The sequence below is a fragment of the Arachis stenosperma genome, chromosome 5 (assembly GCF_014773155.1).
Source record: "Arachis stenosperma cultivar V10309 chromosome 5, arast.V10309.gnm1.PFL2, whole genome shotgun sequence".
Taxonomy (NCBI): domain Eukaryota; kingdom Viridiplantae; phylum Streptophyta; class Magnoliopsida; order Fabales; family Fabaceae; genus Arachis; species Arachis stenosperma.
Genome location: NC_080381.1, coordinates 118,477,382 through 118,500,694, shown reverse-complemented (window position 1 = coordinate 118,500,694; position 23,313 = coordinate 118,477,382). Strand labels below are relative to the sequence as shown.

The following is a 23,313-nucleotide window of genomic DNA, read 5'->3' as shown; positions in this document are numbered from 1 at the left end:
TTTGAATGAACTCTTTGTTTGTTTTTCCATTTGGCAAGCATCACAAGTGATGTCTTTGTCAAACCTTATCAAAGGAAGACCTCTTACTAATACTTTTTCGACAAGTTTGTTTATTTAAAACATACTTGCATGACCAATCTCTTGTGCCATATCCACTTTTCATATTCTTTAGAATGAAAACAAGCTACATTTTGATCCTTTAGTTCATCAAGGATAAGTTCATACACATTATTGCAATGCTTATCAATAAACAATACTTCATTTTTCTTTTCATTCACAACACAACATTCTAATCTTTTGAAAGTCACTAAATAACCTATGTCACACAATTGACTTATACTCAAAAGATTATGCCTCAACCCATTTACTAAAAAGACATCATCAATAAAAGTAGAATTATTATTACCTACTTTTCTAATAGCAACTATTTTACCTTTTTCATCATCTCCAAAGGTTACAAAACCTCCATCATACTTGTTTAGTTTGATGAAGAAAGTTGACCTTCCAGTCATGTGCCTTGAGCATCCACTATCCAAGTACCACATATCCCTTTTGTTCTTGGATGCTAGGCAAATCTGCATTAAAAACCTCAAGTAACCTTAGGTATCTAAATTAATTTGGATCCTTTGAAGTTAATCCATCTTGGTTGTCCGAGTGCATTGAAATCACAAACAATATTGTAAATTTGGTTTCCTACAATTCTTTTTTCAATGAAGCATTGTGAATATGAGTGACCAAATTTCTTACAGTTAAAACAATGATTTTCTGATGTATATTGCTGAAATTGAGGTGAGTTATTATGTTGAAAATGATTAAAGGATTGAAATTTTTTGGTTTTTGGAAGAGGTGCATTTGACAAACTGATTTTTGTTATAATTGTTCCTCTTTGCAAAAGCATTCCAACTAGAATTTTTGAAAGCTTTTGGACTTTTCAAATGTGAGGTTTTGTTGTAAAATGGTAGATTTTTTAAAACAGCCTCATTATTCGAAATGTATCCTAGACCTGGCCTATTTGATATGGGTTCGGTTTTTGAAGATGGCTCAGTTTCACTAGTATGAAATTCATCAAATTCCTCCTCATGTGTGGGAGCATATCCAAGACCAGGTTTCTTGGATTTGGATTTAGTTTTTGATGAAGAAGCCACAAATTTCATAGAGGAATCATTAAAAACTGCACTTTCCTTGGTTATATAACCTAAACCAGATTTTTCAAACAATGGTCTTTGACTTGCAAGTAATTTGTCCAAGTTACTAGAACTTTGAGCAAATTTTACTAAATTACCATTCAGCCTTTTAATCATTTCATTTAATCTTTTGTTTTCAACAATAAGCTCTTGAGAAGGATCCACAATGTGCTTTGCTTTTAGTTTTTTTAAGTTCAGATTTTAGAAATCTGTTTTCTTCAATAATATCCAAGGCACATTCAGTTTCCTTCACCTTTTCTCTATTTCAACTTTCAACATTTCCTTTTCAGATTTGCATTTATTGTACTTATCCAACAGTTTTGAGAAATTTAGTGTAAGATCATCAATTATAGCATGTAAATCATCTATGGACAAGTCATAATAATTTACCTCATCAAGTTGATCATTACCAGCCATGAAGCAGATTTTATCTTCACCTTCAGAGTCTTCTTCCTCATTCAAGTCATTCTCAAGATCCTTCCAAGATGCCATGAGCACTCTCTTCTTTTCTTTCTTCCCTTTGTCCTCCTTCTTGAACTTCGCACAGTTGAACTTAAAATGTCCAGCCTCCTTGCAATGATGACAAATCACCTTGCTCAAGTCCTTTTTGTATTCTTTTGAGCTTGAACCCTTGTACTTGTCTTTGTTCTTTATTATCCTTCTAAGTCTCCTAACAAAAAATACAAGTTCATCATCTAAAAAACTATCACTAGACTCACTCTCTTTTAATTTTATTTTTGACTTGAGGGCTATTCCCTTTTTCTTTGAGTCCGGGTTTATGTGTGTGGGTTCATAGGCAAGGAGTTTTCCTCTTAGCTCATCATAGGTTATAGGGCTTAGGTTATTACTCTCGGCTAGGATGTGACAGTTGTTTCCCATTCCTTTGTGAGGCTTCTAAGGAGTTTTCTCACTAGGATTTGTTCTAAGTAGGTTGTACCCATAGCATCAAGGTTGTTGATTATGATTGAGAATCTCTCAAACACTGCATCAATGCTTTCTCCATCCTTCATATTAAACATCTCTTACTCTTTTTGCAACATATCAATCCTCGTTTTTTGACCTGTTTAGTGCCTTCGTGTGTAACCTGGAGTTTGTCCTAGATTTCTTTGGTTGTCTTGCATCTAGACATCTTTCGGTACTCTTCAAAGTTGATAGCACAATGAAAAAGGTTGATGGCTTTAGCATTCAACTCCATTTTCTTCTTGTCGTCATCGTTCCATTTAGTTTCTTCTTTTGGAGTCACCTCTCTATTAGCACTTGTTTTTGTTGGAATCTTGGGGCCGCTCACAATAATTTTCCATATGTTGTAATCAATGGATTAAATGAAGATCCTCATCCTCTCTTTTCAGTAGGCATAGTTCTTCCCGTTGAAGAAGGGATGCCTATTGTTTGACTGGACTTCAGTTAGAGTATAGGCAACTGTGGTTGTGCCCAAGTTATTTGCTATTGGACCTTTGATCCAAGCGGTGAAACTTTATTCTTGAGACCTTGGCTCTGATTACCAATTGAAGGTTGTAGAAAGTTTAGAGAAGGAGCGGGGTTGAATCTATGATCTTCTTTGACTTCGAAGGAAACATGGCTTAACTTATAAACTTTCACTTGGATTCTGTTCGAACTCAACAGCGAAAAATTTATGAGACAATTTCATTTTGTCTCATGAATATCAGAAAATAGAACAGAGAAGGGAAGAGAGAAGCTGACACCATCATGTATCCTGGTTCAATTGCCTTGTGCAATGCAACCTACATCCAGTCTCCACCACAACTGTGGTGAAATTTCCACTATAGTTAAAGTATTATATACACTAATTCCACAAGATTGACACAATCCTTTTCTTATCAAGTTCTAACCTAACTTGACTTAGCTATGCTAATACCTAACTCTTCACTCTTTGTGCTCACCCAACTAAGGGGTACCTCGCTGGTACAAGATACAAGACACAGAATCAACCTAAAGAAATCTGAAATCACTCTAGACTTTTCACTCAAGTGTTCTCTCTGCTTCTTTTCACTCTTAGGCTCTTTTAAGAACTCTCTCATTCAGCCTTTTACCTCAAGAAATTACAGACAGATAAACATTGAAAAGAAAATTACAATCTGTAAAACATAAAGGAGATTAATGCTTCAACAGCCTCTTTGCTATGTGATAAATCAGATTTGTTTGCCTCTAATTTAGTTCCTCATTCTGATAGAATGCTCTTTTGACTAGGAAGCACTGTCCAAGTTGATGAACTTCTTCAGAGAACTCTTCTCAAAACATAAACCTTAAAACACTGGTTATGTCTCATTCGCTTCAGAATAATGAAAAAATTGTCTTTTGTATCTCCTTGCATGTTGTTGAGTTGCTCTCTACCAAGTCAACTCCTCAAGCCGTGTGCTTCCAATCTTGTCATTACACTTTCTTCAATTAACCCCCTAGGGATTTTAAAGCTGGTTCTTTTTGTTTGACCGAAGACATCAAATTAGCAAAGAAAAATTGTTTCAATGGTAAATCCAAATCTGCACCATTAAGAATGTGCTTTGCCTCCAAGAAACTTTGTAAACCATTGATTTACAGCAGCAGAGATCAAAGACTTCTTTCTCCATTTATCCAAAAATAGTGTTGCAGAAAGTTGGAGAAGGAGTGAAGAAATTAACATGCATGCAAATGAAAATAAATCACCTTTATCTTCTGACTTAGCTAAACATGGTTTGTTTTGGGCAATTAGACATTTGCTTTTTACTTAACCTTTCTCTTTCTTTCTTCTTTGATGAAGTGATCAAGAAGAAAGAAGCTTTCTCTCTCTTTTCTCTATATCTGACCGAAAGAAAAAAGTGAACATTGGCTTTGGAAGGTACCACGTTGGTGGAATAAACTTTAGTGAGCATACATGGGCTTGGGTTTGTTTCTTTTTATTCAGCCCAAGTGATTTCTTTTGACGTATTGTAACTAGGCCTTGCTTGTAAGTTTTGCACACTTTGAGAGCTTTTGATCCTGTGTTCCATTTATTTGGGCTGCTGCAACATTGACTTTTGGCCTGCATCACTTAACCTAATGCAATCAAATCTAATTGGGTGTTTAACCAAATAAAATAATGTTTGTCATCATCAAATGAGTAAAGTATCATTTTTGTCCCCAACATTTGGGGTAAGTCCCAAAGTTATCCCTAACGTTTCAATCGTCCTATTTAAGTCCCTAATGTTTCAAAATTGACTCAATGTTGTCCTGCCATTAGGGATTCATTAATAGAATTGACGGCGGGACAAAATTGAGACAATTTTAAAACGTTAGGGACTTAAATAGTACGAAAATATTGGGGACATAAATGATACATAGAAATAAATTTTAGTTTTATCCTTTAATAATATCAATTTTTTACTGTACATAATATTCAATTATTTTTTAATTATATCTAAGTAAATTACACTTAATCACATTACTTTCATTCTAAATAAATTTTTTTATATTATTATAATAACTTTAAGTGTAAAATTATAAAAAAATATCTAATTATCTGTTTTTTAAGTTGGTTCTCGAAAGATTAAATTAATTATATTAATTCTTAAAAAATAAAACATAAGTGGAATTGGTCCTTCCATTAGTTAGATGATAACGTATCATGTTAAGTACCACGTGGTATGATAACGTGGTAGGTTAATGCCACGTGTTGCAAGATGATTGGGTCCAGCATGTTGAACCCTTCTTGAAAAGAATTCACCCAGATTCGGAAAAAATTCAGATCGTTCTTGATCATACTGGCAAAATAAGAGAATCACGAACGGCTGAGGTCGGCAGTGCCTATAACGGCCTCAAGGAGGATCTTTCCGGCGGCAAGGAAGGCAATAAAGTCCCCAAACTCGATGCGAAGGAAGGAGAAAGAACCGCTTGCGACGGGGACGTCGACTGCGAACTCGGTGTAACAGAGGGCGAAGAGGAGGGCGGAGCAGCCAGAAATGGCTTAGGCGAGAACGATGGCGGGACCGGTGTTGGTGCGGGCCTCCTGGCCAGTGATTACAAAGATTCCGAAGCCGACGACGGAGCCGAAAGCGAGCCAAGTGAGGTCCCAGGTGGTGAGACAGTGGCACATGGGATTCTCACTAGCGTGAGGAAGGACATTGAGCTCATTGTTGTCAGAAGAGAGGCTGAGGAGGCGATCCCTTAGCCAGGGGCACGCGGAAGCAAGGGCGGCCCGGTAGGTGGTGAAGCTCCAGAATGAGGGCTCCAGAAAAAGTCTTGCTTACTCCACCACCAGTAGCTCCGAGTGCGGGCGTTGGAGATGGCGGAGGTGGGCGGTGATGGCGGTTCCTCCATTCCGGCGTAGCAGTTGAGCGAAGATAGTAAAGGGAGGTCGTTTTGGTTGACATGGATGGGAACAATTAACTCTCTGACTATTTGAGATGTCTACGTCTGCAGCATTCATCCACATCAGCAAGCTAACACATGCTCACCATGACAGTTCAGTATTTTCCATTCATAGTTATTAAAGATTCAACCACAGGAACTATCTTGTGTCACAAAAATATAGAACAGAGACCGAAGTAGATTACTTTATTCGTTAGGAGTTATTTTATCATTCTACAAAATAAACAGAAATTGAGTTGGTAGTTCATTTAAATATTTATATTAGCGTGGTTTGTCTTAATGTTTATAATAGAGATAGTCTGATGAATATTTATATTCTCTAAGAATAAAAGTACGTTTATTAATTATTTTGTTGGTTATTATATTTTTTAAGTTGAAGTTTGTTAAAATAATTTTGTTGTCATAATTAATTTGAACTAATTGAGTCATTAATTTAAGTAAATATCAATAATTTAAATTTTATTTAATGTATGTAACAACTCATTAATTAATAATAATTTTTAAATAAAATTTAAATTTGTGATAAATTAGTATTTGAATGTACTATTACAAAAAAATACCGTGAATAACAAAATTTTTTTTGTTGCCGTTATATTTTCAAGAAGAATGCTCTTAACGACGTATTCTAGAAAACAACGACAAAACTGACAACACATTTAATCATGACTCATCTATAAAACTTCTTCCTCTTTTTAATTTCGTATTGAAAATTTCTTTCATGTTTCATTCTATATATCACTTTAGGCCCCACGGGCCAATTATAATCATTTTTATATGTTCCTAAGAAAATATACATTTTTAGTTTCTCCTCATTTAATTTTGAAAATTTCCTTCAATAATTGACCACTCCTTTTTTTTCTGAAGAAAAAGAATTTCGATGAATCAAAGTTTCAAACTATAAATTATTGTCTTTTTTTATTTTATAACAAATACTTTTTCACAATTTGATATGAATGAAAGTAAAAGGCTAAAATGTTTGTAATATATCCACTCGAATTTATATTGAATTTATTAGGAGCAATGCTATATGGTTAGGAATAATTTATATTTATATTTACAGAAATTTTGTATAAAAAAATATATAATTTATATTTATATTTATCAAAATTTACGTACATAAAATAAAATAATTTATATTTATATTTTTTAGAATTTATACACATAAATTAATAAAATTTATTTATTAAAAATAATTTAATATTTATACTAATCAACTAATGACCAATAATACTAAAAATTACTAACCTTAAAATTTTTTTATTTAGTAGTAGTAAACTAGTAGTTGTTGTAGTAGTAAGCAAGTTATAATAAAGAAAAAAAAAGTAGTTTTTTTCTTTTTGGTCCTTTTGTTAACCAGAGATTGACAATTGAATGACGAATGCTTTTTTGTTATCACATTAGCACGTACGCACATGATAAGTTCCATCACCCTCTATAATAATTTAGCTTAGCCTTTATTTAATCCTCTATTATTTAATATTTAATAGCAACCTTAACACAAGTTAAGGGAAAGTATAAGATATTCTTCTAGAAGTGTGGAAGGAAGTCCACAAAAATAATAATCTAGAATTAGATTATTAGAATAATTAAATGAAAAATGTGGCCACAATTGTTTATATAATTTATTAATCAATAATATAAGATCGTGTGTGGCTTTAAGGATGAGAAAAGTATAGTGGCCGTATATCAAATCATGATCCATGGTTTAGACTAAAATAAATATAATCTTTGATTTTAATAGACCAATGCCTAACTTGAATCAAGTATTAGCCACTCATTATCTGATGAAATCAGTGTGTCTTCTTCCTTAAATTTTTCACACCTATAAGCATCACTTATTAGTTCAGACACCAAGTAAAGTTGCATAAAAGAATTACTACTTTGGGAAATCCATGTTTTGGGTTTTCATTTTGAGTGTACCTCTTCAAATTAATTAATGATTCTATTTAACCCGTACTATTTCTCCCTAGCGCATGGGATTACCTATCTTATAAGTTATTATAATTAATTCCATCCTCATTTACACCCTAATTAAAAACTCAAATAATTAATTTGGTTAGTCGAATGATTAATTCATTTATTTGTCTATTTAAATAGATATTAGAGTTTTAATTCTACTTTGTGTATTAAGTAATTCATTGACTTTTGACAAACTCTTAAATCAAACTCAAATCTACAGTGAATTAGTCTTGACTTTTTAAATTAAGGAATATTGTGGAATAGGGCTGTCAAACGGTTTAGTTCAATCCATTTAATTTAGATCCGGCTCATTTAAACTCGCTTCATTCGTGAGCCATAATTTTTTAGTTTGAACCGTTTATAATTAGTCCAATGGGTTAAATGGGCTAACTCCTTTACCTTTCTATTTTATTTTTTAAAAATATTTTAACAAAAATATCACTTTTAGATCAAAAATCTTAAACAAATAGTATTTTTTTTAGTTTGTGAGTCGAATTAAAAAAAATATTGACTAAAAGTACTACTGTTTTTTAAAAAACGTAAAAAAAAAAATAAACAGACTACTCGTTTAGTCCTTAGACTTGCCTGTTTAACCCGTCATTTTTTGGGTTAATTGGATTCGGTCCGTTTAGCTTAAAATTTAAATTGATTTAATTTTAGAGACAAAACTTATCCATTTAAATAAGTAAATAGATTGACCTAACGAGTTTGGTTCATTTTAAGTCCTATGTAAAATGTGAAAAAAATAATTAAAAACTCAATCAAAAGTTTATAAATTGATAGTGTAAATATTTTGTTATTCATATTATATATAGAGGATAAAAGTAAAAGCTACTCAATAAATATTATATTAAAATTTGGAAATTACAAATATATATTGAAACAATTTATAACGTGGTATGTATTAAATAGTCTTTAAATCTAGGGTAATGATATATCAACAACCACCAACAACTACGACATCAACAATTTAAAAAAAAAAAAGGAGAAATACACATACACATGTATTCTAGAATATACTATACTTATACATACACATTACTTATTTTCTAATTGTTGATATATTTGTTAATGACAGTTGTTATTGTAGTAGCATTTTTTGTAAAATTGATAGGTCTAGAATTGGATCATTATTATCCCCATTATTCTAAGTAAAAGTTGAATTTTCGACACAAGGTAATATAATTGTTTATTTTTCAATATCTACACTCCCAAGTTTGACGTTGAGAATTTTTTGGACTTGCGCATGCACTTTACCCCATTTTGTATGCATGGATCCAAAATGTTCAAGTAATATATCAATTAAAAATAAATAGATTACAATATGGTTTCTAAAATAGATGAACCACCTTATTTATTTGTCATAGACTATAGTTTGAATTTATGAGTAGGGATGACAATTTAAATCGATTCAAATTGACTTATCTTGTCCTGTTTAACAGTTGATCGAGTATGGATGGATTTAAGTAAAACCTGCATATTTCTATTTGGATATAGGATATGTATGGTAATGATCGTTTCGCTCCATTAGTTACTCTGACATGTTTCGTATGTATATGTGTGTGTAATTTATATATAAAATTATTCATATAATTCTATTTAATTAATTACTTCAGTTTTTGTAAAAGGTGATTCATGACGACACGAACATTAATTAAAAGATAATTAATTTAGATCGATTCAATATTCAACTTACTGTTTGTTTAAGTAAATATTAAAGTTCAAATATTATATTGTGTATATAGCAACACATTAATTAGAATCAAACTTTAAATAAAACTTCGATCCTCCATAAATTAATTCTTATCTGTCATGTTGAAGAATAGCAGGAGGAAAAACGTTAATTAAGAGACAATTCTTATGCTAGCACCTAGCAGTGCATAAGATTAAAGTTAAATTCTAACTTTGAATAATAAATAAATTCGGTACCATGATCTTGCATTGTGACTAATCAATGAATGTATAAAAATTATTCTAAAAGCAAGGGATGGATTGTGTTATTGCATTGGTCCATAGATCGCGTAAGCTATTTAAGAAGCCTCTTTAGTGTATTGAGATTCCAAATCATTTAAGTATTAGAGTCCAAAAACATTGCTAAAGAGCCATAATGGGGTTCCTTTACTTGGAAATTATTTAGTTCCCTTTCTAAATGTTAATTGGCATAAAAGATATATAACATGGGATTAGTGGCTAGCAAGACTTTGGAGGAGTGTGTCCCCATTATTATTATTGTTGTTGTTGCTTGGGATCTTAATTATGTAGCTGCATTCACATGTGATAACAACTAATTAATGAAATTACAATTCACTAATTATATTAGGGCTTAAAACCTTTTAATTAGAGGCCCTTAATTCCCAACCACATACATATTTTGTGGCCAATAGAGTAAGATGTCATCACTGATTTTTTTTTTTTTTCAAGTTTAAAAGACCATGATAGGTCCACATGCTTTGTAGTGATAGCACTAATTAGTGTTTCATAGTGTAGATTCATGTGTTTAGTTTAATTTATATATAGAATCATTTTTTAAAAAAATCAGATATATACATACAGAAAATTTTATTTGAAATTACTTAATTAAAATATAAGATCTGAAAGCGTACAAAATTTAATTGAACTTTCTTCTCATTATTGGGAAGGGGATTATTCAGGACTATTTTTTTTTAAAAGAAAAAAAAATACTTCAGCCAAAAAAAGTTCACTGATAAATTAAGGTATTTGAATAGCATATATAACATAAATTTAAGGTTCAAATTCGATTTTTGATAGAACCGAAATCATATTTTGGGGCCACTAAGATGGGTTAAATTTTATTTCAATTTTGTTTACAATTGCTTTTCTTAATTTCCCTTCTTCTTATATTACATTACAAAATCGGTTGATGGTTCAAATACATCATTACTTTATAATTATTTATTTCCTAGGGATGTAAAATAATTAACAGAACAACTTTATTAGAATTAAGATTGAGTGAACTTAATTCGGTTGACTCCAAAAGGTGGTTCAAGTGGTGAGAATTATCTCACACTACTTATAAACTATTTTTAGATTATATATTTGGGAAATATGAATCTTGTGATATACTTTGTATACGAATGATCACTAGCTACTAGCATGCATAATATTGCATGCATAAAGTATATTAACAATAAGCTTAATTTAACTAATTTGGGTTAGTTTAATAGTTAGTTCATTAGTCCGCTTAAGTAAGTATTGGAGTTTTGAATCATGCTTTGTATATGCAGCAATTTATTGGCCAATGAAAAATTAAATAGAGTTCCGATCTGCAACGGATTAGTCATTGGTCTACCGGGTTGAGGGATACCATGGATAAACAGTAAGATTAATTTTCTATTCGAAGTAATAGTAATCTTAAGGCTAAGGGGATATGAATGAAAAGTTAGGCACTCACGCTTGAAAATATTATGAAGTACTGTTTTGTAACAATAGGGAACAAGGGTTAGGAGAAAGAAATAGGTGGCGAAATGTGGACCTGGAAAACAAAGTATGTGTCCGTGGGGTAGGTCGAAACATAAGAATAGGAGCAAGTGAAAAACTAGGATTGATTTTTATGTAATTCTATTAGTGATGTAAATGTTGGATATTATATAGTTTTGTGAATCAGCTATGCTATTTAAACAATGGAAAAGGATATTTTGACAATAGAGTTTTGTAATTTACTTCGACAAGTTCAGCCTAAGGCTTATCTTGTGTAAGTTTGTACGGTCGTCAAGATAAAAAACTTTACATGGGTTTGTGTAAATTTGAATGGAAGAGGCTCTATTAAATAATTTACAGACTTTTACTTATTAATATTACAAACTTTCTAAAGTAATGTGTTAAATGACTAACTTACATGCATGTTCGTATGACTAATGTTATAAAATGAATTGTAGTATCTGATTGCCAAAATAGCATTTTTTTTAAAAAGAATAATTGAGACAATCGAGTGAATCGACAACCTTCTTCCACAAAAGTAGTGAAAGAATCGCGATTGTCTCAATTATAACAGCTAACAGGAATTGTTTTTGCCACTCTCTTCCCTTATAATTGTTTGTTGTTAGCTCCTTTTTAAGTTTCAAATGAACATTTTCCAACTCATGTCCATGATTCCATCGTACACTAAGATGGAAAATGTTAGGAAACGAATACTTTTAATATATAAAAATGAGAAGATTAGTTAGTGTTAATTTAAATGTAAAACAAAAAAAAAAGTGTTGATTAATACTGTCAACAGATTATTTTTCTTTTAAAATATCAATTTTCAAGAGAGACATTTGATAATTATGCTATTTTCAAACAAGAGCACACCATAATACTGTCTTCCCCTTACCATCTCTATACTTTGATGAGAGAGGAGTATGGTTGGTGTATACGGCGGCGTTGGCAAAGAAGGAAAAAAGAGAAGGAAAAGAAAGATGAACATACGTGGATGACTCAATTCAAGAGTGTGTTATGTTGGTAAGAGAGACGGGTTTTATATGAGATATTTGTCAATTTATGAGTATTGATACCCGAATGAAATGACAATTCATCTAATTGCTTTTTTTATAAAAGTTATATAAAGAATGAAATTGCCACTCTAAGATAACATTGGATGCGACTCGGCTTCTCTAATCTATGATGTTGACCCAATACGAGAGCATTTAAAGCATCCTATTTTTGGCCAGCAACACAACAAGAACACAGAAATAAGCAACTGATAATCAAACTAACAAATGAAAAGACGATGAAAGGTGGTAGCCAAATGAGATTGCAAGAGTTCCAATTATAGCTAAAAGTATTAGCTAATTTAAGCAATCATACAAGGTACAAACCCAAGTTACAGAGTGAAGTGGATAATATTTCTAACAAAACATTCTGCTATTACATCCATTCACTTGAAAGGTAAACACCATCCTTCTCCAAGAACCGCCACACAAGCGTGGAATTACCAGACCACACCAAAATTTTTCAAGTCTCATGCCTACAAAAATTAACGGATAAGAGTAGCAGTCATCACTCATCATGTTACGAACTATCTAAGAGAGAGTTTACTGCTAAAGCAATTACAGCACAAACTTCCAAGAGAATACCGATAATTCTATTGATATATGCCGTTAATAATTCTATCTTAATAAGATTGCACTACAGCAATGTGACTTACCTTGCTGGCGATGTTGTTGGAAAGCCAGTCCAAACCCTCGTAGAGACCCTCTCCAGAGGTTGCACAAGTGCTCTGGATGTACCTGAAATGAATAATGTCATTGCATGAGAATGAGTAGTTTATACTTTATAGCAAAATCATCATTCTGAGGCTTGGTTTGATAAAGCTTTTAGAAAAGGTGCTTGTGCTTTTTAAGAGCTCAAACTCCTTATTTTGTGTTTGGTAAACAAAAAAAACCATGTGTTTATGCTTGCAACTTTTAAAAGATCAAGGTACTTTTGAAAGTAGCTAAGATAGAACTTTTCAAAGTTGACTTGTACTTTTCAAAATTTAAAAGTCTAATATAACCTCATATGTTAACTAATTTTCAAATTTAATGCTTACATTTATGTCTATTATAGTATTTTTAAATTTTAAAGCTATTTTACCAAATGCAATTGATGTTGCTTGTATTTATTAAAAGCTATTTTTAATTTGATTTACCAAACATAAATGCTACAACTTTTAAAAAAGCCATATTTTAAAAGTTAACTTTTATAAACTACTTTTAAAAAGTAAAAGCTTTACCAAACTAAACCTAAGACAACAGTTTGAGGGTTTGAGCAGAGTCAAACACCTTACACCGACAAAATAACAAAGATTGTAAGAATTGCAATTGTGATTCCTTGGAATTACACATTTGATTTAAATGGAAAATGTAAGATCTCAATACCAGTGGCGTTGGCGGAGTGAATGAAGTCCAAGCTTGTCAGTAATTTCAGCAGCATTCATTGCATTAGGAAGATCTTGTTTGTTGGCAAAAACAAGTAAAACAGCATCCCTCAGTTCATCCTGAAACAAAAACAACCAGATTCACACATCAATGTTATAAATTCCCCCAAAAAATCATTTCTAGGACAAAGTTTAACAAGTGACAAAATATTCCGATAAAGAATGTCTGTTTTGTCTGTATGTGTGTGACAAGCTTTAAAGGCCATAAAACCATATATACCCCATTCCACATCAGTTGCAAGGGCATAAAAGGACAATTGGAAAAAATAGATAACAAAGGATAATTTTGAGTAAATAAATAGATAAAAAGGATAATATTGAGTAATGGCACCAAAACCATAGCTATCAAAACCATATACCTCATTCAACATCCGGTGCAACTCATCCCTTGCTTCAACTACTCGATCTCTGTCATTGCTATCAACCACAAAAATAAGACCCTGAGTGTTCTGGAAGTAGTGCCTCCACAATGGACGGATCTACAGATAGAAAATAATATTATTCAACAATCATATAATGCCTATCATGGTTAAAACTGTTCCAAATTGGTACTATAACACTAGGCAAACATTCCACATCCATAATTAATGCATAAAACTTGCTGGAAAGATAAATATTCACCATCAGCTGAAAAATGCATACATCATCTTAGTAGACTGATATGATTAAGCAACGTGTGGAACTAAAGCAATCACAACATGAATGACCATGACGCACTCCCCTTCCATTTCGATTTTTATTCTTCACCTTGTCACTCAATAACAGTTACAGGCTTAAAACATGCAAATTACACATACCCATGCCTAAAACCCCAATATGCATTACCAAAATAATAAAGGAGCAATACACTTCCACCCAGACCAAATCTTGATAAGAAACAGAGAAACCAGCTTCAAATTGGCATAGAATCCTCAATTTTCTTCAACAATCAAACAGAGGCTTAAAGACGGTTTATGATTCCAAATCATAAACACATAACTTCAATAAGCTCTCTGCCACCAGAGGGAACTAAGAAGCCTAAATGGTAAGTAGACAAGGAAAGCCATTATACCTTGTCCTGACCACCAACATCCCACACAGTGAAGCTGATGTTCTTGTACTCCACGGTCTCAACATTAAATCCTGCAGAGAGAGAAAAGAAATGAGTCCCAATTACTTTAGGCTTATATATTTGAGCCTAACATTGGCAACCTTAGTTATCTACCAAGAGCAAATGCTGCTTTAACAAACATAATACAACAATGTCTACCATAATGTTAATCAAACAGTTCATTTTTTTTTCCCATACATCAGGAAATTGTAAATAATCTTTTGCAAATTTTAATCAGAAATCCACAGAGGCCATATCTTTTATAAGATACTTTAGCTTAAGCACATGTATTCATCACAACTAATAAGTTTCCACTTTCATGCCAGATGGATGATAGATCTAGTATGAGATATAACTTATTCCTGTACAAGTATTGAATATTGATATAGCCTCCCCTAATGCTAAGCCTAACAATAATTCTCCTAACCTAATTCAAAATTCCACTCGAACAACAGCATGTGTTGTAATTTGTACAATATCCATGACCTATTTATTTAATAGATGTGAGCAAGATTTTTAATTTGTAGGAATTTTATGATCATTTCTCTTAAAGCCCTAACTTTCTCTATCTATAACATTCGATGCAGAAACACACAAAGAACAACAACAAAGGCGGGATCGGTTACATAGATCAAACGGCGTGAAAGGAGAAAACTGACCAATGGTGGGGATAGTGGTGACGATCTCTCCGAGCTTGAGCTTGTAGAGGATTGTAGTCTTACCAGCGGCATCAAGACCAACCATCAGAATCCTCATCTCCTTCTTCGCGAAGAGCCTGCTGAACAGCTTCGTGAACGTCAACCCCATCCCTTCAAAGCTTCAATCACTCTTCTCGTAGTCGAGGTTTTCGAAGGAGCTTTTGGCGTTGCAGAGAAGAGCGATTCGAGATACGGAAAAACACACAACGAGAAAGAGAGAGAATTTCTCTTTAAAACCGCTATTTAATTGAGTGAATCACAATTGCCCGTAATACGCCGTCGTATTGATTTTTTTTTTCTTTTTTGGATGAAGGTAGTTTTTTTCCTTGCTTACGGTATCCTCTAATCTAATCCGTGACGAATTTAAACTCTATTTAAAAATTTGTAACTAGCTAATAGATTGTTATTAAGATAGAATTCAAACTTCTAATACTTGAACGAACACATAAATGACTATCCAACCAACTCAAATTTATTTTTTTGGTTCAAGGTATTGATTCTCTATATCTCTTTTTTTTTTAATAAAAGAAACGCTCGTATATGTTGTGTTATTTAACTAAAAATTCACAAAAATTGTTTCTTTGGGATTGGGCCGGTTTGGTTTAAAAGTGAAAGGTTTATTATCCATGATATTCCTTTTTTGGGGAAAAATTGGAGGAGTGAAAAGTGAGGTGGAGAGTGAATTAAGCCTTTTCTTTTTTTTTTTTTTGTCTAACAATTTTTATAATTTGATATCCACAAAATTAGCTTTTAGAAAGAAATGAGGACTATAAATTGTTTCTTTGTCAATGGCGAATAAGAATTATTTGTGGTACATAAAAATAAAGAAAATTTTATGAGAGTATTTATTAAGGTGTCTAATATAAAGTATTTTATTGTAAATTTTATAAGAATTTTATTGAAAATCTAAACTTTAAAGTTTACAATGGTTTAATAGTGTATTTATTACAAATAATATTAATAATAACTTCTAATTTAAATAACCTTAACAATTGTTTTTAAGGTACTTGTTAGTACAATATTGGCAACTCTAAAATGAGAAGATACATTTATAAACAATCATCAGATGCATACTAAAATTAATCATAGTGTAGTATATACATTAAAATATAAAATATATATTAAAAATAAATTAAATTACATATATATTTATACATAATACATAATAATTAATTTTAGTATATAAATAATACTTTTATATAAATAAAAACTGTGTTAAAATTTATTCAACAGAAAATAAAGTAGCCAAAGTATATATACCAAAAGAGCTTAATACACAACATTATTCATAAACATGAGTTAAAATTTGATGAAAATATAAATACAAAACTATTCTTCATCTTCATGTAAAAACGAATCTCCATACGAATAATACTTTATAATAATTCTCTAAGAAAATTAAAACCTTTGCTGGTTAACATATGAATCCCTAATTTGAATGTGTTGCTACTCTGCTGTAGACAAGTAATTGGAGGTACCGTTTTGGTGTTCAATTTGCCAGATGCTTTCCAACAGAATGGAGCACTATCCTTAACCCCTTTACTAGGTTCCAAGCTTATGTTATCAAGTGTTAGGCCACTACAAGGTACGCTATCACTACATGCAAAACGGACAGGTTCTTTTGTGTATGTTCCTTTGATATTAACATAGTTTATTGCTGATACTGCCACTGCTGACGTGGAATTCTTGCACTTGCTGTTGTCACAGTAGTATTGATCAATTATTATAGGAGTCTCAGCATCGGAAACTTGGATGTTGGAAAACATTACATTTTTGCATGACCCAGATCCTCCCTGCATATATATATATGTATGTGGTTTTCATGCAACAAATTCGGTTAAATAATATACACTCAATTAACTAAGCTAGGGTATGTATGTAGGTAGGTAGATTTTAGTATGAATGTGTTACGGTTATTATAGTGATTATATAAATATTATTAAAATTAAAATTATATTTTTTATATTTTAGTAATATTATTTTAAATAATATTTTTTAAAATATCATAATTATCGTAATATAGTCGTAATAGAATGACCTATGTATATATGCATGTATATGGTAATTAATTAATTAATTAATATATACCTGCCATGACTTGATTCTGACAGCAGTTAGGGAATTTTGGATATTAATATTTTGGACAGTGATATTTGAAACAAAGGCTTTGGTGTTATCCTTTCCTAGGCCTCCAATGCTGATACCATGACTTGGTCCACAATTGAGGTCGTGTATGAATATGTTGGAACATCCGGTTTGTATAGACACACAATCATCTCCTGAAATATAATTAACTATATTGTAATAACACATTTAATTTATTATTAGGATCATGATGAAAAACTGAAAATTGAATATGCCTTTTCTAAAGTTCTTGTTATTGAGTACTTTAGAGAGTAAAATAATGCAGGTTTGAACTATTGACAACAAAATAATTAATAATTTAAAATAAAAATAAAAAATTATTATTTTTGGGATAAGAACCTAGATAAAAATATTTAGAATTATCCTCATCACGTAAAGATATAAAAGATGCTAGAGATTTTACCTAAATTTAAAAAAAATTAATTTTTAATTAATCAAAATTAGTCAATTTAAGATAAATAAATTAATTTTAAAAACTTAGTTAATATTGGTCGAAAAAAATTGATTACGTAAAATTATTCAATTTTAAATAGTATATACACTTTAAAATATTTGAATGCATGAAAATTACCACAAGCAAATGTACTGCTATGGAGGACCACATTCTGGGATTCTTGCAAGTGGATTCCATCAGTGTTGGGGCTATCACCAGGTGATGAAATTTTGATATCAAAAACTTGAACATTTGTGCATGAATCAAACTTTAGATGCATTTGTTGACTATTCTGAATTGTTATGCCTGTCACTGTTACACCGTCGCTTCCATAAAATCTAAGTGCCTGCATGCATGTGTTGAAAATAATAAATAGAAAGAAAGAGAAATATAATAGATTAAATACAAACTTAATTATTGAGGACTAATTTATTGTGAATTTAAATTCTATTTAAGAATTTATCACTAAATAATAAATTTTACATGTACAAAATAAAATTCAAACTCTTAATTCTTTTTAAAAATATGAATAAATTAATCACTCAATCAGTCTAAATTAATTTAAAAATAAGAGAATATAAAAAATGCAATGAACTTCTATAATAATAACCTCCTAACTAACCCCAATTAAAATAAAACTTGCAACAAATTAAACTCTATAATAATATATATACTCTAGCTGCCTCCATTATTATTATATATAAAGAAATAGAAGACATACATTATGAGGATTTTTATTCCATTTAAAAAAAAAGGTTAATTGTAAGTGCAATGCTTACCGTTGGTTTAGTGCTTGGTAATTTTCCACTGCTTGGAAGCACCTATTTGACATAATTGTGCGATTATTAATATAATATTCAGTAAAAAGTACTAAAACTGAAAGAAAGATCGATAAAGACAATTCAAAAGGAGCGGATGGAGTTGTTATTATAAAAATCATAAAATTTATTTCCAGAAATCAATTAAAGAACTCATATTTATATTATTACTCTATATGTGAAGTAATAATTTGAATAAGGATATATGACAGGGTTTTTCTTCTTTTAATTTTTTATACATTAACCATTGACATATTATTATATTTAGGGGTGGATTTGTTTTTAACTATTAAAAAATGTGATTTTACAACTTGGTTCCAATATATAGTTGAAACCCTTTTTTCTCTTGAATTTTGATTAGTTTATAAATTTATATAAATTTATTTACCGAAAAAGGAGATGTGGTTGATTCTTCTACGGATGAATCATCATCATTATTCCACCAAACTGAACCTTGACCATCAATGACACCTTTACCCTTTATTGTAATCTTATTAAGCTTTGTGAACTCAATCCATTTCAAGCTCCCTGAGCCCCAAGATTTAGGGTCTGTGGGTGCAATGATTTTCCCATCCAACTTCATTATTTTTTTATTAGAAAAAAAAAGAAATATTATTAAATATGCATGGGTTACATATATGATAAAATTAAAATAAGGATTGAAACAATGGTGAAGGTTCACATGCAGTTATTTTTATGTAAAATTGATGGTTAAAAATTATTAATTAGACCGTAATTTAGTCAAATTTATCAAATTATCTAACAGTTTTTAAATACCAATTTCACATAATAAAGATAACTGCATGTAAGTTTTTACCTTAAACATTTGTAACAACAGAAAAAAGTAATAAAGTAACTCATCATCATCAATCATCACCTGAAAAACAATGTTTTGTCTACAATTAGGGCCTGCAAAGGATATTGGTTTGATCAAGAACACTTTGCCAGAAGGAACAACCATTGTTGAGGAATCTATCTTGCAAGCTGCTTCCCATGCATCTTCAAAGGCCTTTTTTTTTGGAGTGGTAATAATACCAAGTTGACTGATAGTTAATAGAATAACTATGCCACACTTATTAATATATGGTTTATAATATATGAGAAGTTTTATTTGTAAATTAAACAAAAATTACTATTTAAACAATATAATTTTAACCCATTGACTGATGCTATTATTAGTCTAATCAGGCATTGATGATGATTCGATTCTCCTGGCCTCTTGAGTATGAAAAAGTTTTAAAATTTCAGATCAATTGTGTTTTAAATCAAGAGACCTATTATAAGATAACAAGAAATTAGTCATTATGTTTAATTAACATTGAATATTTTTGTAACTAACCATAAATTAAAAAATAATTTTATTTTAGAGGATTGATAACAAATATATGTTATAATACATACATTATATAATTAAAGATTTAGCTAATATATGTCTTAAATACACATCTTAAAGTTGTTAACAATAAAATTTTTTAAATATTTTATTTTAAGACATACACAATAAATATATTAAAATTTTAAACTTTATATTATATTTTTTTATTATAAAGAATTTTTTAATTATATTAGTAATTTTATCATGTGTAACTAAATCTTGTAATTAGTTCTATTTAATCAATGAGACTTTTTTTGCAATTTTTAAATAATTTGTTCTGCAAAATTTTAGTAGTGATGGCAAACATATATGATTAAGGATATATGTTTTGCATGAATATTTTTATAATTTTAAATTATAATTATATACATGTACTAGGAAAGAAAAACTAGAACTATATATGAAAAGATATTAATCTAAAAAAATACAATAGTTCTCCTTTTAATTTTTAACATGTTTAAAATATTTTTTTACATATATTCTTAATTAATGATTATTCCATTATTTATTGTCTTCAATTATTTACAAACGGATAGGATATTCTAATATTACGGCAATTACGTCAGTAATAACTAAAAATTATCATAAAAATTTTAATTTTCACGCGTTAAAGAATAACAATTCTTAAATTATTGGTAGTCCATTTTGCGACAATTTTAGTTTAAAACCACTGTAAAATTCTAAAAAAGTCGCTAATTCTCGTCTCACTTGTATTATAATACTAATAGCATTAAATATTTTTTTGTAACCAATACAATTGCTACAAATTAAACAAGACCAGGTATTACAATAGAAATGTCGGTTAACTTTATAATAAAGAATATTAATAGATAGAATTTTTTTTTATCTCAAACGAAGTATTGAAAAAGGTTTATTAATAATTTTATTAAATTTCATTTATTAAGCCGTCATAAAAAATATGTTTATTCTAAAAATTAAACTCATGAAATTTAATGAGGAACATATAATAACGTAACATTCGATACAAAAATAATTTTATTAATTACCTTAGTGTCATCTGCATGACCATCACCTTTGGCACCATAGTCTAAGACATTAAAAGTGGTAGGATCAGAGTTGTTAGGTGCAGCTGATGAATGTTCATCACTACAGCTTGAAGAAAAGGCTGAAAACACTATTGTTGCAATAATAATCAACGCAAAGGTGAATTGGTTCACAACCCACTTCATTTTTTAAATATAGAGATATATAATTATATACAGAATAACGAATATTTTGTGTGTGTGTGTGTATGTTTTTCATATATTCAGAAGAAGGAAATTGATGCTGTATTTATAAGAAAATGGAACTTGATTGCATGTATGCAACATACAATAGGAAGAGGGATGTCCAATTATTGATGCTATTTTTTCTATTCATTATTATATTTATTTTTTCTCTATTTTAAATTGACATAACACTATATATATATATATTACAAGTGGTGATTTAGAATTGATAACTCACGACTTAGAAGTTAGAATACTTGATATAATAAACAAATTTTTATAAGTTGCCTCTTTTTTATAATTATTTTACCTAGCTCTTTATAAAGCTATTTTTTTTTAATTTTTTATTTTTTACCTCTTTATTATTTAATCACATTATTTTAAATTTTTTAAATTGGTTACTAACTTATAATGTTTAGATAGTGCTAACAACTCCTAATATATAACTATTGGAATAATGGTTTTATAATATCCTAAACTATAACAATCAATATTAAGATTTTTTTTTCAGATTCTAATTAATTGAAACATACTTATCATCAATGATGTGATTTGCAAAAAAGATAAATAATAAGTCTTTTTTTAACTAACTTTTGTTGATTTAGCAGATAGTTTATTAATTTACTTAAACAAATATTAAGAATTTGAATTTTGTCTTGTGCATATAGTAATTAATTGGTGATAAATTTTTTAATAGAGTTTAAATATGTGATGAATTAGTTCTTGATCTGTTGGTTTAAAAAATGAGCAATACTAGGGGGTCAGCAATTTTTGTGATTGTTAGCCATTAACTAGCCATCATTGATAATTTGATGGTGTGAGATTGGTGTGAAATTTCATCCAATGGCTCACCTTCCTCTGCTGATTACATGCTGGCCAAAATTCAATAAAACTGCTGGCCCCCTAGACTTTTCCTTAAAGAATACCATGAAAAATAAAAAAAAAATTTATTTTATTTTAAGTGAATAAAAAATCCTAACAGTACTACTAATCCGTGACCGAGACATTACGTTCACGCCGCCATGCACTTACTAGTTACTATAATAATCTTTTCGTTGACCAACAATATAATCATCAACTTAATTTGTCACTTGCTAAGGCTGCTGAATTTTTTTTTTCAATTTTAATTTTTTTTATTAATTGAGTACGTAAAGGCTACTGATGAATTCAGTTATTAAATATTATGAGGTTATTATTGTTACTTGGCTTCAAAGTTTTATCGTACACACTAAATATTAATAATGATGCCTAATATCTCTCGGTATACACGTAATAAACAATCGATTTCAACCCCTTCTGTACTGAATTTTCAATGACATTAAGTCTATAACGATTAGCACAACATAGTTTTATAAGTATGGATTTAATTTGTATGCTTTAGTAGAAAAGAATTATATACACAAGCAAGTAGTTACAACTTATTAGAGATATCCACTACGAGAGAGGTGCTACATCGCGGCGGTTTTTTTTTTCTATTAGCGGCGGTTTTAAACTGCCGCCAAATCAAATTTTGGCGGTTTATTAGACCGCCATGGATATTGATACCGGGAGATGATTTTGCGACAATTTTCAACAACCGCTGGTATAATTATTGTTGAATCAGTATTTTGCAGCAATTAATTTAGCGGCGGTCTTAAACCGCCGCAATATATATATGTATTAGAATTTAGTTCATTTTTTACCGGTGGTTTCAAACTGCCGCAATGTTCTAACGTTTTTCCTATTAGAACTGTTTGCAACGGTTATAAAACCGCCGCTAATTTCAATACAAAATTTAAAAAAATAATTTGGATTTTCCTTTTAAAAAACGCAAATTTTTTATTTGTTTAATTTTAAAGATACATTTGGTTTGCTGATAGTTCAAGGTATCTTTCAACATGATCCTACAAAATCAATCCACAAAATGTTCTTTTACACAATCTCTAGTTTTTCAATTAGAAATTACAATCATGATGTAATTTAAGCATTTCTCTTCCTATGACCAATTACAAAATCATAGAAATGAGATGGTTTACACATAACCAGTTACAAATCTGATGATAATGCCTTTCTCTTCCTCTAGCTTCTTTCTTCTCTCACATATTTTCTTGTTACGACAAGAATAGATAATCAGAAACCACAATG

The 23,313-nt window shown here is 30.3% G+C and overlaps 2 protein-coding genes across 4 annotated transcripts; both read right to left on the bottom strand.

Moving 5' to 3' along the window:
• Positions 1-12,209: 12,209 nt before the first annotated feature.
• Positions 12,210-15,412, bottom strand: LOC130980163 (ADP-ribosylation factor 1). The gene is made up of 6 exons (XM_057903810.1): positions 15,151-15,412; positions 14,453-14,523; positions 13,761-13,880; positions 13,343-13,461; positions 12,631-12,712; positions 12,210-12,450 (listed from the first exon to the last, which is right to left on the bottom strand). Exons 1-6 carry the CDS (start codon positions 15,296-15,298, stop codon positions 12,445-12,447), a joined length of 546 nt encoding a protein of 181 aa, XP_057759793.1. The 5' UTR covers positions 15,299-15,412; the 3' UTR covers positions 12,210-12,444.
• Positions 15,413-16,548: 1,136 nt separating this feature from the next.
• On the bottom strand, positions 16,549-21,205 carry LOC130980162 (polygalacturonase At1g48100-like). Of its 3 annotated transcripts, none has more exons than XM_057903807.1 (7): positions 20,968-21,205; positions 19,463-19,594; positions 18,974-19,162; positions 18,547-18,588; positions 17,906-18,113; positions 17,278-17,468; positions 16,549-16,982 (listed from the first exon to the last, which is right to left on the bottom strand). In XM_057903807.1, the coding sequence occupies exons 1-7, from the start codon at positions 21,148-21,150 to the stop codon at positions 16,566-16,568; spliced, it is 1,362 nt and encodes a 453-aa protein (XP_057759790.1). In that variant the 5' UTR covers positions 21,151-21,205; the 3' UTR covers positions 16,549-16,565. The 3 variants fall into 3 exon arrangements, with proteins under 3 accessions (XP_057759790.1, XP_057759791.1, XP_057759792.1); XM_057903808.1 differs by having other exon boundaries at positions 19,463-19,628; positions 20,968-21,099; XM_057903809.1 differs by lacking the exon at positions 18,974-19,162.
• Positions 21,206-23,313: the final 2,108 nt, after the last annotated feature.